We start from the raw sequence: 16,388 nt of genomic DNA on the forward strand, positions 1-16,388 counted from the left end.
TTATTGCATAAATAAGAAACTAAATTTCCCCTGTAGGTCGATATTGCCTTAGGGGTTGCTTCCACAGTCCCCTTTCTTCCTACCGGCAACCGCTCTGGTGGGACCGCAGCCTTGGTGACATAACCCCCGGACACCTCTCCTGGGGCGGCTGTGGTGTGTCTCCTGCGCTCGGCCTCAGGAATCCAGCCACACTGTTTACAAACTCGCCTCTCAAACTCCGATTTCTCGAGCAGGTCGGCGAGCTGCCTTTCCCGCTCGCTGCCTCCGAGCGGCCGCGGGCGGCCGGGCTCAGACGGCGAACAAAGGCAGCGAGTGGCGCGGGGCACCGAGCGCGTGGCCGAGGCTGGCGCGCGTCTCTCTGGCAGAAGGCGGCGGCAGCGCGGAGCCCGAGCCCGAGCCCGAGCCCGCATTCCTCAGAAGCGCCCGGAGCCCGCGGGGCGACGTCACCCCAGGCTCCGCCCCCGTCCCTCCCCGAGCAAAGTAACTCTTGACTAACAGGAGCAGCCTCCGCCGAGCATGGAGAGCTGCGGCTGCGGCCGGCCGGCGGCGCGGGAGACGCTTTCGCCCCTGAGGTAGTTTGGTTTCTGCGAAGAAGGAAAAAGTGTTGGCGGGCGGCTGTGGACTCTCCGCTCTGAGCCTGGGAGGCCCAGCTCCCTGCTCCGTCGTGGATTTCGCAGCCATACCCCTGCAGCTCTTTGCAAAGCTGCTTGAAACTTCTCCCAAACTCGACATGGATTCGGCGGCGGCGGCGGCGGCGGCACTGCCTGCTTTTGTGGCGCTCTTGCTCCTCTCCCCTTGGCCTCTTCTGGGGTCCGCCCAAGGCCAGTTCTCTGCAGGTGAGTGTCCCGGGTGGCGCGCGGGTGGGTTGGGTGTCCGGAGCCCCGACAAATGCCCCCAGCCCTGGCTTGTGAGACGTGGATCTGGCTCCTTGCCTGGGCCGGGGGCAAGGATTTGGGGGAAGCGTTCCTGGCCCTCCGGGTTGAGGCGGTCCCTGGGTAGAGGAAGAGATGTCCCCGGAGTTTGTGCCAGGTGAGACGCGGGGCACTGAGCTGGGCGCCACTTGGCGCAGGTAACTTTGGTCTTGGCGACCCATTGTTCTTCCCTGAGGCTGACTCGGGGCGCAGATTGGCACGGCTGCGCTGGAGTGTGTGGAACTAGTGGCCTCGGTGCCCAGCGCAGGCTGCACTGGGTTAGTGGAGAAGAGAGAAAGAAAAAGTAGTTAGGACTCCGGGGACAACTGCTCTGTTGCTCGTGGTGCGAGCTTGTTGCTGTCTGCCACCAGAGTGTTCACAAAATTCCCCGGGAAGCCATTGTCAGAAACGTGGAGAATCAAAGGCACTGACCTCGGCGCTCTTTGCCAGGTGCTTTTTGTCCCGGGAATAACCTTCCTGGACTCTTGTCCAACTACTTCCCCGTCTCTCCTCTAGTCCCCATTCTCCTCCCCCAGCGTAGTGTTGCTCCTGGTTTTGTCCTGTGGGCTTGGGCACCGCTTGGAATATGTGTTTGTTGGCCGAGTCTTTTAAGATGTTTTGATTCTAAGGATCTGTGCAGAGTCGTCCTGTGCAGCGAGGTCTGGGAGCCCAGTCCGAGAATCCTGAGCCGCGTGTGGGAGCCCGCTCTTCCTTAAACCCAAAGAGAAGCTGGCTCCGCACCTCTCAGAGCCAGCCTGTTTGATGGGTGCTCTAAACAACTACTGTCCGCCTGGGGAACCCAAAAAGAGGGATGAGAGCAGTCTTTTATGTTAGCCCTTTGCTTTCTAAGTAAAGCCATTCAAATGAGTCCGTGACCCCTGCTCTCCTGGATCCGTCCTCTGTTCTCTTCCAGTTTTGTTATTCTTTCCTTTGGTTGGTTGCTTCTATCCTTGTCTCCTCTGGGGGCTCTGAAGTTTCACCAGGTGGACGCTGGGGAGCGGGCTCCCGGGCGCTCTTCTGCCTCCCGCGGATTATGACAACTTTTCTGGCTAACCCACCCGTCTCAGCTTGGCTGGCGGGCGCATCTGCTGCCTTGGTTCGCGGTGCAGATGGAAACGCCAAGGTGGCCGAGAGGTGATGGAGAAAGGGGGGAAAAGCGACAGCCGAGCTCCTGGCTGAGCCCACAGGATGCGGAGAAAGAACTTATTTTGTACTTGACAGTTTCTTTCATTGTTGAGGCTGCCCGGTTTCCTGGAAATAAACTCTCATTGTTTTCCAGAGCAATCATTTATTTACTTTCCGTCTGCATTTCCCTCGCCCCTTAGAACTGCAACAGACTTAGGTGGTAGCTTGCACCGTCCACCCTGGCAAAGGTTATGAAATGATAGCACGCACAAGGAAAGCCATGTGTGTGTATGTATGTGTGTGTGTGTGTGTGTGTGTGTATATATATATATATATATATATATATATATATATATATATTCGATGGTCACAGAGGACAACAGCTCTATGTAATGAGTGATCTGGTGGTTTAATTAAATTCTCTTTGGATTAAGCATCACTGCATGCATCTCTGACATACAATGCCTGTTAGTATTGGAACCATGCTTGATGTGACTCATTATATGCAGGCAAGTTGGAGAGAGTATTGATTTCTGCACAGTGTTTGTCACTCCACAGAGAGCCTACGCTTGAAAAGACATGTAGTTTGTTAATTGAAAGTTTGAACTCTACCTGTTGTATGATTAAACTCACATGTATTCAAGAATTGTAACTTAACGTCTCAACAGCTGATGGACATTTTTACAGTAAAGAAACTTTTTCGCTTCTAAAGTGTTATTTATCCTTTCATGGGCAAGTAAATATTAAATTTCTTCCAGCACAAAATGCAGAAGTGCTTTTCTAATACCTGCAGGTTAGATATCACAAATGAACAACTGTAGTCTTAGACATTCAGTTCTAAGTGATTTAGCTAAATATGTCTGTTTTTCTTTAGTGGCAAAACATAACATTTGACTTTATGTTAAATTTTATTAACAGAATGTACAGTCCTAACAAATGTAATTCTCATAGGATTTTATCTGAAAAATTTTCCAATCAGTATATACATACATGCCCACAAATGAATGTCTTATTTCCAGAGTTTAAAGACACAGTGTGGATCTATTTGTATTTCTCCATAAATTAAAAGTTTGTTTTGTAAATATCACCTTTTTCTGGCTATCATAAATCTTTTGGTATTTTACCATCTTCAAATTTTATGACAGCCAGTTAGATTTAGTGCAAAGACATGGATTAGAGATGTAATACAGACTAAAGGCATATTCTTTTTTGATTTTTAAAAATTCTGCTTTGAATGATGAACTTTTGAGCATTTAAATAACATTTTAAAAATCTGAAAGTAATGTTCCAAGTATAGCTTTTTTTTTTCCAAATAAGTTAAATCTAACTTACTATGTTTAGTTTGCCACTTTTCAACATTGTCATATATTTACTAATATAGAAAGCTTAATAAAATTTTAAAGACTAAGAATTATATTTACTTTGCTTAAATAACAATTTAGAAATATTTTATTATTATGGCCTTTTCCTTAACTTTTCCAGTTAAGATATAAAACTGCTCCATGATTATCATCTTTCAAATCAGAGCTTTCTGTAAATATCAACTTACACTCTTTTATCTACTTTGTTACTTTAAATCCCATGTGTCATATCTATTATATCTGGGAAAACTGAAGCATAGAAATATAAAGAGAAAATAAAATATACTTAGTGGGTGGTGTAGCTATCATCTCTTGGTTATCTATCATCTTGTAAGAAAGTTTTCTGTAAGACTCAGATAAGTTACAAAACTGGTCACAGATGAGGTGACTTGGAAACTCAGCTTTCTCTTCTATAAAATGGGGATAATAATATCTGTGCTGACCTATCCAGCATAGTTTTTATGAGGATCCAGTGAAATATTTTATGTGAACCAGAATAGTCAGTTGTAAAGAGTTGTGTGCAGTTTCCTGAGATATCCTCTTCCTCTGAGGTAGCTGAAATGCCTTAGTTTTAGTTCTTCATTTACTGTTCCTGAACTCTGAGAATTCTTTTCCTAGTGACTACAGGCTGTTCAGGATGTGTGTGTGTGTGTGTGTGTGTGTGTGTGTGTGTGTGCAAGTGTGTTTCATTCAGCCAGTCATTCATTTTCATCATTTTTTTAGTTTTATTGATTTTATCTTTTAAATACACGATAGCAGAATGCATTACAATTCTTATTACACATATAGAGTACAATTTTTCATATCTTTGTATATAGAGTATGTTCATGCCAATTCATGCCTTTATACATGTACTTTTTTTGCATTACAATTCTTATTACACATATATGCCACAATGTTTAATATCTGTTTATATATAAAGTATATTGACACCCAATTTGAGTCTTCATACATGTACTTTGGATAATGATGTCCATCACATTTCACTGCCCTGGCTAATCCCCTATTAAACATAAACAATCTAGAATGGCCCTGACCATAATTGTATCAGCATATTGCTCTTCAAAAATTTTTATTTTAATTACCTTGTGTAGATCCTTATATGAGTTAAGCCTGTGGAAGAGTCACTATGAACTTTCCTGGTATTATAATGATGGGAAAAAATTAAAATCAATTTCTTTAGCCATTTGTTCAACTGTTGATTCAGCTTTTTCATCTTTCTGTGGAGAATAACATGCAGCTTTCAGATGCAGTCTTATCAGTGACCTAGAGAGGGACTATTGTCTCTTTTGTGTGATTTGAGCCTGGAAATGCAGCTCAAGATCAGCCTTGGATGCCATTCCTGGCAGGTTACAGTGCTGATCCCTGAGGACCTTGCAACTCATTTAAGCAGTGCCACTTTCCTTGTGTCTGACTCCTTGTTGTCTCTGATACAAAATTAATTGCTCTTATGCTTATTTCCTACTAGGAAGATAAACTGTAGCCTGCTTGTTTTAAGGTTTGCCTTTTACTTTTCTTGTTTTGATTGGCCAGCAACCTCTGATGCCTCTGTGCCTTCAAACTCCAGATTCTAACCACGAGTAATGATATGTAACTGGACATTTCCGGGATTGATTTTCCTCTCTCTAGTCCCCGTATATCTGACTGCTGATTTTCCTAGATTGCGAGATATCATTTGTGTCTGGCCTGCCCAGACGGAAAGATGCAGGTTTGGCTGCTATTTGGGTATTAGCATGTGTGCTGTTGACAGCTCTTCTCTTTGTGAATTTGGAAAAAAAAAAAAAAAAAAAATCAACATCTCTGTTACTCCACCCTTCTCCCACAATTCTTCCCAGTCTTCTAGTAACAGAAAAGTCCCACATACTTATATACAAAACCATAACCTATGTGTTTTCTTTTGGAACCAGATATATTCTCAAAAATTGGCAATAAGACTATCTACTACCCAAGGCCAATGCCAGTTCTCCCACCCAATCTCATATGTCCAGCAATGATGGTTGATTACTTATTTTATAGCCTTAAATATATAGGCATGCAGCATTATTTCATATAAAGGAGGTGTATTGGTTTTTACTAATATTTTTGAAGTGCATTGTACTAGTTTACTCCAGGTGTTATTAAAGAGAGTGAATCATACTAAATTTGGATTTGTGCTGTTCCCATTTCCCTTATTTGCTCTTCATGAAGGGCAGGAAGAGGAATGTTGGAAGATTGAGAACAGGAAACATCAAGAGAGTTTACAGATTGTTCTTACAGACAAAACAAAGAACACAGGGATTGTATGTGTGTGTATGTGTGTGTTTGATCTCTTAATTTCGGAAGAGAGAAAAAAGTCCTATTTTTGACTTGTTTATTGGAATCAGCCTTTGCCTTTGTCCAAACAGATTCATTTCTTATTCTGTCAATGCAAAATTTCCCTCTGTGTATTCCTCTCAGACTCTACCCTTTGATCATATGTATCTGGTCTGTGTTCTTTTATCAAATGATGTTTCTCTACCTAAAAAAGGTTGTAATTGCTTTTGAACATGACTTGTTTTTTCATCAGAATTCATGCTGTTTGTGATAGTTACTGAAAAATAGTACAAGACATATCAATTCATGATATATCTTTAAATGGTATTTGATAACAAAGTGAATAATGTATCAGTCAGGCTACTTTTTATTTCAGCTGAAGTCAAAAGCAAACTTCCATATCTATGAAGTAATCTTTTAATGTCACAGAATGTTTATTTGTTATGCTTACCTGTCTGTGAATGAAAGAGAGACTTTATGTTTCATTTTGTAAATGGGAATAGAAAACTAGAGTACTACATTGGCTGATTATTTTGAGATAAGTGAAATAAATTACATATAACTACACTTTGTAAACTTCTTTAAAATTGTTTGAATGTTTACAGTGTGAATTCCGAGGTAGACAGTTCACAAACTTGATGCTTCATCTTAGTGCCAATGTGTTTTATGAAAACACTCTTAAAGAATGTAGGTGCACATAAGAAGTTTTATAAGTTCTGTGAAGATTTCGTTTTGAGAGGTGTGTTTATTTTCCTTTTAGATTCTTGTGGTAATTCTTTTGATTTACAGTTAATATATTGGTAATAAAAACTGAATTTACATAATTTAAAAACTTGGTTTTCCAAAGTTTTCCAGATTGTTGAGGCTCTGGAAAGACACCGGGCCTGGGATGTGAGGCTCATGTTGATTCTTTGTGGAACACTGGTGCTTTTCCACTTGATTCTGGTTGAAGTTTTTGGTGCCCTTCTTTGTGTGTTGATAATCCATAAAAATTCTAATCGGCTTATTTTACTTATAGTTGTTTTAGGAGCAAATTAAGTAGTCCCAATGAAATAATTTGTGTTTCTGCTTGAATTATTGAGTTCTGTTAATAGAAATGATGGGGTTGTGGCTCAGCGTAGAGCACTCACTTAGCATGTGTGAGGCCCTTGGTTTGATCCTTAGCACCACATAAAAATAAAAAAATAAAATAAAGGTGTGCCCAACTACTAAAAAAAAAACAACTTAAAAATAAATATTTTAAAAAATGATGAAGTGAGCAGTGCTCAGTAAATTCTTCTTCAGGTGTCATTATAGCAATTTTAATAAGAGAAATTCAGAAATAAAGTTAAATGATATAGTATATAGTTGAGTTATTGCTTGCATTTATTTTGTTGGGAAAGCTGAAAACTGGCTGTATCTTAACAGTGATAGTACTTCATTGTCCCACGTTCCAGGTTCGAAAGGAGCTACAGGCGTTGGGGGATAGGTTCCACACTTTATATTTATATTATTGGGAAGACTGTGATAATGGGCCATTATTTTTCTGTAGTTGGAGAAACTGAAATGGAAAATAAAGTAACTATATAGTCTGTCCTTCCCTACCTCAGTCTTTTCTCTGCTTTTTTTAAAAATATTTTTTTAGTTGTAGATGGACACAATATCTCTATTTTTTATTTATGTATTTTTATGTGGTGCTGAGGATAAAAGCCAGTGTCTCACGTATGCTAGGTGAGCACTGTACCACTGAGCCACAACCCCAGTCCCATTCTCTGCTTTTTAATGAGAGACTAATAAATCTTCTTTCAGATTGGGATCTATTTATATAAACCCTTCCAAATGAATTCTATTCCTTAACCAGCTGCTCAGGCTGATTCCCCAAACCCTGTTCAAGGCAGCAGCTGAACAGCCACAGAAATTCTCCTAATTCTAGCTGGACAGTTAGTGACCCAGCAGCTGCTTAGGTGGTGTTCTTGTCACAGCTTCTTGTAGTGACTTGCCTTGGGTCATTTAGCAAATTCAAAAGGAGAGAGGAAGCCTTTCTAGGGTCCTTACTACCACCCATGGGGGTGGGGGGCGGGGATGGCTGATTGCTTTATGGCCACTGGATTCCTGCACTGCAAGTTGCCCTAGGGTTTTGCTACTTGAATTGTGGTTCATGGACCAACAGCAGCAGCAGCACCTGGGAACTTGTGATGATTTGTGATCAGAACCAATGCCAGACTTACTGGTCAGAATTTGTATTTTAGTAAAAATCCTCAGTGATGTTTTTGAATGTTTAGTTTCAAGAATCACTGCTCTAGTCCAAAGTGAGCTTAAAAAGCTGGCCACATGCACTTTATTGTAGAATTATAAGACTGTTGTGAAAGGATTACTTATGACATGAAACAAATTTCCCTGTATTGATAATTCTTATCAATATTTACTTTATTATAATTTCACATTTCAGACATATCAGAATATCACATAGACTTTTTTTTTAAGAATCCTCAGGCAATATAAAGTAAATATTTCATAAGAAAATAATAATAAGTCTTAAGTAGTTTGGGTTATGAGTGTTTTGTATAAGAATGTTTAGAGGTAAACATGTGCTATATGCAAATTTAGAGGTAAAAATGTGCTATATGCAAATCATTTTTACTTAGCATAATGTTATATTGGTACAGGAAATAGCATTGCCTTTTAACATTGTTAGTCTCTCGCTTTATAATTCTTTTTTCTTCCAGTATAATCTAAGATCTTTTTAATAAGGATTTGATTTATAGGACAGTCAAATTTAATGAAAGAGAGTTAGTAGGTAGAATGCATTAAATATCACTAGTATTATTTTTACTATCTTTTGTGCTTATATTTAAGATCAGGAATTCTTGTCAGTTTTCTCAAGAGAAAAATTATGATGTAATAGACAGTGTACACTATTCATGTCAAAACACAGTTTTGCTTGCATTTTATAGCTTGCTTTAGCATTCTTTTAGAAAATGAATTTTCCCAGAAGACCTAATTGCCTTCTTATTAATGAGTCTGTAAGTGTTTTTTGTTATCCATTTACTATTCTAAATGTGTCTACTGGTGCTAGCTGTTTCAACAGTGAGGTCTCTGATTAAATCACAACTGGTATATTTGTTTTTGCCATTCACTAGCGACTCAGAAAAATACTGGCAGAATGACATTGGTATTTCAGGGACTAAAAGGCAACAAGTATAAATTAATGTTAACCCATAATAATTGGCCATATTTTGATATAAGTTGGATTTGGGTATGACAGATGGCCACATTCTCTGTATCTTTATACTATAAATAAAAATCTACTTACTTTGCACGAAACTCAAAAAACATAGTTATTATATTAATAAATAGACAACATGACCCTTGTATTTACTTAATTCTAACACTCATGTTTAAAGTAAAAGGTCTTACTGAAGACAGGTTACTCAAAGGGGAGAGCTAATAATGGAAAACTTCTGAAAACCACTTTCATATATCCTCAAGAGTTATAACGTTCTGACTTGTTACTTTTCTAATTTTACTCCAAATTCTAAGGTTGTCTTTTTTCCTGCCTCTACTTTTATTCCTGTTACCAATAATTAGGGTTATTTGTTCTTTCACATGTTAAAGAGGACAGTTTTTCCAAAAGTGAGCACAGAGACAATGATAGGAACTACCCTTAATGGAGGGCCTGTGACCTGCCAGCCCTTAAGATCAGATTTCAACTCTTTATAGTAAAACTTTGGATTGGAATCATGTCCATTGTACAAACCGACAGAGAGGGCGAAGTATTAATATCTTGCCCTAAGTGGCTATGTGAGGAACGAGTCAAGTCAAGCTTCATTATTGAACATGAGCACATATGCATAGTGATTAGACATTTTGTTGTTGTTGTTACATATAAGCAGAAATATAACCTAGCCTAGACATACCCTAAAGGGGCATTTATTGTCTTTCTCAATTGACAAGTCAAACCGGAACCTGATTTAGGAACTCCCATTATTCCCCTGGAATATAATCTCTCTCTGCTTGCTAAACTTAGCTTTGAGGGGCTTCAAGAGCCATTTAGGCTCCTTAGAGAAGCAAGATGGTTATGGCAGCTGTCACCCCACATAATCTAGGTTTGAATCCATTCATGAAATGCTTACCTACTGGTTATAAGTGAAAAGTCCCTGAGGTTCACTGTTATTGAATCCATCAGATCAAGTCTCTAGCTGTTGAATCAGGCACTCAGATTTCAGGAAGGTCCTGTGCAGATTGGTTAGTCCAGCATTCTGGATTTAGCACTAGATCCCCACCCAGCTTGTATGTGTATTGATAGGCAACTGTGGATCCTCATTCCATTCACTGGTGAGGAAGAGCCTTCTCTAAAGGAAACTGCAGTGTGTGCTTGAGATGGAATTAAATGAGGCTTGAGCAGTAAAAGAATCAGGGAACATTTGTATGTCTTTATAATCCCTCTGAAGGCAAGAAAGAAAGTAGTGGGGAAGGGACACTGGGATCAGGTTGCAACACCAGGAGAATCCACTGGCTAAACCTTAGTTTCTAAATGGAAAAGAAGAAGCCAGAAAAGAACCAATTCATGCCTGGGAAGTTTATATGCATTACAGATCAAATGATTATAATTTAGGAAGTTTTTACTTTTTGGTTTTCCCTTTAAGTGCTGCTTTAAAAGCATGGATTTTTACTATTTTTATTATTTTATTCTCCTTGCCTCAATGTTGAATAAGGCCAATATTAAAATTAATCATTCTTTCATTTGACATAATTTGCCCAGAGTCATATATCCTGGAAGAACTGGAGCTCAAAATCTAGATTTTAATATATGGGTCAGTGTTATTACAACATATAGGTCATTTTGCTTTATGGTTATTTATATAAAGAATTATTCTTTAGGATCATCTATAATTATTTTGGTTTATATCCAGAATTTATTAATTTATTTCTCTAGTACTGGGGATTGAACCCAGAGGCACTCTTAGCACTGAGCTACAGTCACAGGCCTTTTTATTTTGATACAGGTCTTACTAAGTTGCCCAGGCTGGTTGTGAACTTGTGATCCCCCTGCCTCAGCCTCTGGAGTAGTTGGGATTATAGGCCTATGCCCTGCATCCAGCTGTAGCCAGAATTTTTGAAACAGTATTTCCAAATACAAACCTGACTTCATGTTTGACTTTGATTGCAATAGTAATCCAGATACAAAGTGACAATCATATGTATATAAATGTAAATCTTGGATACCTGCTTGGTTTTCAGGTATCCTGACAGGATTTATTTATAGATATTTGTATTTTTAGACACATGTATAGATATATTAATTTTTAATAGAAGGCAAAAGTTTAAGCTAAGCCCATGACAAATAAATAAAACCTACTAATTCTTCACTCTTTGAAAACTTAATGTTTAAAAAGCACTAGATGAGAAGTAGAGTTTGTGTATAATTTTTTTTAAGAGAGAGTGAGAGAGAGAGAGGGAGATAGAGAGAGAGAATTTTTAATATTTATTTTTTTTTTAGTTATGGCAGACACAACATCTTTGTATGTGGTGCTGAGGATCGAACCCAGGCCGCACGCATGCCAGGCGAGCGCGCTACTGCTTGAGCCACATCCCCAGCCCGTTTGTGTATAATTTTGATCTCACCTCGGAGTAACATTTGCAAGAGTTGCTGTAAGAAATATTTGAGATATTGAATACTGAATATAATGCAGCCATTTGCTCAGCTACCTCCTCTCAAAGTGGGAGATCTGCCCAGTGTGTGTTAAACAGATGGTGCTGGTGGACTAAAACGGTGGACCAAGGACCATGGCTATGCCAGTTTAAGCCAAACAGTGGTTCCCTGGCACTCCTGGGTGCCGACAGGCTTTCTGTGGCTAGACAAGTTGGCCTGGCATTTGGAGGTGAAGACAGTGGTTTTGGAGGAAGGTTTGTACGATTCATCTTGTTTCCCTTTCACAGTGTCATAAAAAACATACTAAAGTATCCTTTTTTCCCCTGTATTGTTGTCTTCAGGACTCCTTTGTTCTCCCTTGTTTATGTTTGGTTGTGATGACTGTGAGTCTTGAATGATGAAGTTTGTCATAATTTTCCCTAACAACCTGACTAGATTGAAGCAGATTCCTATGTAGAATTGATTCATTATTGCTCCTTTGTCTAGGCTTATTTTAAATGCTTTAAGATAGATTAATACCTGAGGTGAAGGGACTGGCTGTGACCTGGGTCAGAGAGCTCAAAAGGGTTTGGAGCTCTGTGTAGGAGGCTGTTTTAGGACACAGAGCTGCAGGACTTGGGCTCCAGTCTTAGCTTTGCCACCTTTTGACATCGGTGTGTAATTCCTTTCTATTTGACCCTTCATTTCCTTATCACTAAAGTGGGCAAAGGACAATAAAGAATCTTTTAACGTCTAGTTATTCAATTAGACACTTTTAAAGGTAAGATAAATAATATATGTGGAAGTCCTTCTATAATTGTAAACTACCATAAAATTTGAATTACTTTTGTTAGGAATATAAAGCAGTGAAAGATAAACAATCGTTGAAGGCACAAAAAAGTGTATATGCTGAAGAATAGAGATGAGAGCAATGGAGGCTTCATATATTTTCATGTTTAAGTTATGCATTGCCCTTTTAAACTTAGGAGAAATTGGCATGGATGAATAGAAGTTCATACCATTCTTGTGAAGTACATGATACTGCTGTCACATATCATGAAGTGCAGCTCCACTTATTCATTTTCACATATATACATATGAGTGAATATGAATGCTACCAAATAATATTTGTATTTTCTCCACATATGTCAATAAAGATGACATATTATAAGACAGTCATATTGAAGATTAAACACTTGTTTTAAGAACTGTGGTTGTGTGTACTTTTTTCCTTTCAAATATTTTCATGAAGAAGTGAGAGTATGATTTTGATCAGGTTTATAACCCTTTGTGTATTCTCCCACTCTCTGTGTCTCTGGGCATGTATCATGTGCCACTGTTGCACCACAGCCTGGGCATGCTGACTCATAAACCAAACCTGTCCCTAGGCATGGGGAGCAGATATAACTGCATGACTTAGGGAATGGTAACCTTTGCATCGCTTCACATCTAGTGATTCACAATTAACCTGGGGCTGTTCTGTAACTGCCCATACCTCCTTGGCTTGGCAAGTCTCTGGGCTAAAATTGTGTCTTTCACAATTTGCTGGTCTACTTCAGAACTTGCCCAGGACAATTCCAGTTCACCCAGCTGTCTTCCCATATCTTTGAGACTACCCACAGAAAAGCAAACATTTGCAGAAGAAGAATATGCAAAAATTTGCCATCAGCATTGTAAAATTCCACCAAGTGGAATTTTCCAAATGTTGAATAATCCAAAGTATAAACAAAGTAGCGGGGAGGGAACATGTTTGTTTTCTGGAGGCTATTGGTCAGTACCTCTCCTACTAGAAGCAGGATCCGGAAGGCTGGTGGGCAGTCTGTTATATGAGTGCATTCATGGGCACTATGATCTAACTGGAACATTCATATGCAGAATTCCTGGCTGCACAGCTGCAGATTCGCGTTTGCTGTGATCTACAGCTGCTCTGAACTGCCTTCCTTGCCTGGACTCTGAAAGACCTTCTTTCGCTGCTGCTTCCATGGAGCCCATTGCCCTTAGTAGTGGGCAGCCACGAGGGTGACAGACTGCCTGCTAGAGAGACCTGGCAGCCCTGGATGAGAGTGGGCTGTGACCATCCCCTAAGTGCCCCTGCCATAATCTGCATCCTCTTTGGCACTTTGGTCAGTCATTATGAAGGCAACAACAGTATTGACATTGGAATATACCCTATGTCTTACAAGAAAGTAGAGATTTTGAATTTCTATCTTAATGGTGGTTTTTCCCAAGAAAAATTAAAATTGCCAAATGACAAACCCATGTTTCAAAATGGAAACTTGGAAACTGTTTTTGTTGAGTCACTAATATTTCATGCCCATTTTATATTGAGGCAAAAGACCCCCAAGTGCTGATCTCCATATATTGCATAATGTATAAGACTATAGACACTGGAGTCGGCCTGAGTGTGAATGAAGGCACTGATTTTTTTTTTTTTTTTTTTGGCTGCATGATCTAACCACTTCCCTTTAGTTTCCACATCTGCAAAATAGGGTAATGAAAGTTCCTATTCTGGATGTGCATTTTGAGGATTGCATTATCTTTTACTGAATTGAAGTGCTTTAAAGAATGCCTGGCACACAGATCAAATTCATTCACATTAGCTATTATTATTATCATCACTATTGCTGGACTAAATTAACTAATGTTTGCAGAATATCTAATCCCATGCTGTTATCTTTTAAAACCTCTAACTGCATTATCTTTTACTTTAAAATAAAACCACCAGAGACTAGATAATAGGATAACAGAAATAAATCAACTTAATATGCTGATTAACAAAGACCACAGGCAGCACTATCAAGAACATAATTCAATGTTTATGAAAACAAGAAACAAATTTACACATATTCCTAAGAATCAGAATCTTTGGATGAATGGCAAAAAAAAAATTGAAGTGGTGGGGGAGGGAGCTAGTGTGTGAGAGAATTAAATTTTAGTTATAAAAATACTCCTAAGATCTTTGGAAAATACATTAAAATTTCTTAAGCACATTGGAGGAGGGGTAGTTGGAAGTATTTGGCATATATAAAACTCCTTATCCCCTGGAGAGATATGGTCTCAGATAAAATATAATAACCCTATATTGGGAATAAGATTAAAATGGGAATTGACCCGAAAGTTGAAGAGAGAAATCTCTGCCACTTCAAGCATTGTCTGTGCCATTGAGATTAATGTCCTGTCTAGAAGCAGCACTCAGATTTAGAAATGAGGGAATTCGAAATAAGCAAAAATATGAGAGAGAGAGAGAGAGAGAGAGAGAGAGAGAGATCTCTATAACTCCTAAAGAATGTTATTTCACCAAAGGTTACAGAATGAGGAAAGGATATCAGTAGTCTATTTACCCTTGACACATGTGCTAAGCAAATGCTCATTTCCTTTTTAAAATATCCATTTACCTGTATATTTTAGGTAACATTTTTGTTTTTCTTTTTGAAAGTTGCTTGGTCATTTAATCTTCCTTAGTTCACAAAATAATGAGGTAGTTTCACATCCATTTAAACTCCAAAACTTTTAAAGTCTCTGTCTACTCGGTAAACCCTTGTTTGGTCCTGGCACATGACGTTATGGTCTCTCAAAGCTTTTGACTTTGTTAGGTCAGTTGGAGAGCTGCTCTTTGGCTAGTTGATGCAGAGGAAATCCTCTTTAAACTTAGACAGGATTTTGTGTTCTACTCAAGTTTCAGATGTCTTGTGCTCATTCACCTGTTTTATAGTATCTTTTCTAGTTTTATTTGAAACCAACTTCCTTTTTCCCTGTGTTATACTTGTGAAAATATTTGCTCTCCAGCTATGTTAGCTTTCTTAGCTGAGAAGTTCTTTTCACTGTAGGATTGGATCTCACTGAAATAATGCTTTTATAATATTTAACTTATCATAGTAATGCTACTTTGTGCCCTGACTAGATGCTTCTGCTAATAAGTCTTTGTGATTGCAGGGGCAGCAAGTGTCTTCATAAGCTCCTCTTCATTTAAAATTTTTCTTTTAATTTCTTGAACATTTCTTCAGATGTTGTTATTTTGATACATTATTTGGTCAACTTCACAGACCTAATGAAAAGGAGCATTAAAAAAAAAAAAAAGTCCAAAACTTCTGTGGCACATTTAACTTTGAACAATTACCTAAGAGTGTATGCATACTACTTTTCCTGAAGTCTGAAATTATGACTCAGTTATTATTTGGAAAGCCATTTGCTTCATATGTCTGTCTCAACAGCTAAAGGATACTGAATTAGAAAATGATTAATCAAGAATGGAGGACCTATGTATGGGATGAAAACATTATACAATAGACAGCAAATTTATGTATAAAAACATACTGGAGAAACTTAATTCTAAAAAAGCATGGTTTGGTCTGTGACTTCTAACCTTTTGCACTAGGGAACTGAAGAAAGCCATAACCACGTGAGGTTAGAGCAGATAGCTCCAGAGTCAGCTAGGTACTGTGATTGCTTGCTCTAAGGCTATGTCTCTTAGGTTCTGCAAAGTAGATTGTGTCCTTTCCTATCTGTTTTTTAATCAGGAATGCAGATCTCACCTGATGTCTGGAAATTGCTTTGAGGCAATTTCACCTTTAGTTTAGACACAAGAATCTATAGGGTAATCCTTTGGATTTTGCAGTTACATGCTGTTTGTCTGAATATCCATCTGAGATCTTTCCTAGTCTCTCAGCAGTTTCCTCAGTTTGGAGTCAGCACGTCATTGGATACAAGTATTCTTTCCACCCCAGCACTCATTCATAATTACACCACAAACTTCACCAGTTACCAACACATTTTAGAAAAGCATGTGATTTTTTTTTTTAAAAAGAATGTCTCTTGTTGCTTTTAGTGTAGTTAAGGGTTGGGGGAGGGAGCGGCAGAATGTCACATCAGGATTTATCTTTTTAGGGGCTGATGCTTTGAAAGCTCTAGAAGTTTCCTTTTAGTTGGAAATACTTGTTGCCTCATCCATTGCTGGGATTATAGCTATATCAAGCATTGTCTGTAGTTGGAGCAATGACAAAAAGGATCTATTTTTTCTGTACATTGTGACTTGAACTTATGACGGTATGTCAAATATAATATCATTTAGAGCTGGTTAAAGCAAGTGAT

General features: G+C 38.9%; 1 protein-coding gene across 5 annotated transcripts in view; it reads left to right on the forward strand.

Moving 5' to 3' along the window:
- The first annotated feature begins 517 nt into the window (after positions 1-517).
- Ptprk (protein tyrosine phosphatase receptor type K) overlaps positions 518-16,388 on the forward strand; it is a 526,982-nt gene continuing 511,111 nt past the window's right edge. For all 5 annotated transcript variants that reach the window (XM_076858271.2, XM_076858267.2, XM_076858268.2 and 2 more), the window contains exon 1: positions 518-836. In XM_076858271.2, the coding sequence (XP_076714386.2) occupies positions 731-836 (106 nt within the window). In that variant the 5' untranslated portion in view covers positions 518-730. The remainder of the gene's footprint in view (positions 837-16,388) is intronic.

The sequence above is a fragment of the Callospermophilus lateralis genome, chromosome 6 (genome assembly GCF_048772815.1).
Source record: "Callospermophilus lateralis isolate mCalLat2 chromosome 6, mCalLat2.hap1, whole genome shotgun sequence".
Classification (NCBI taxonomy): Eukaryota; Metazoa; Chordata; class Mammalia; order Rodentia; family Sciuridae; genus Callospermophilus; species Callospermophilus lateralis.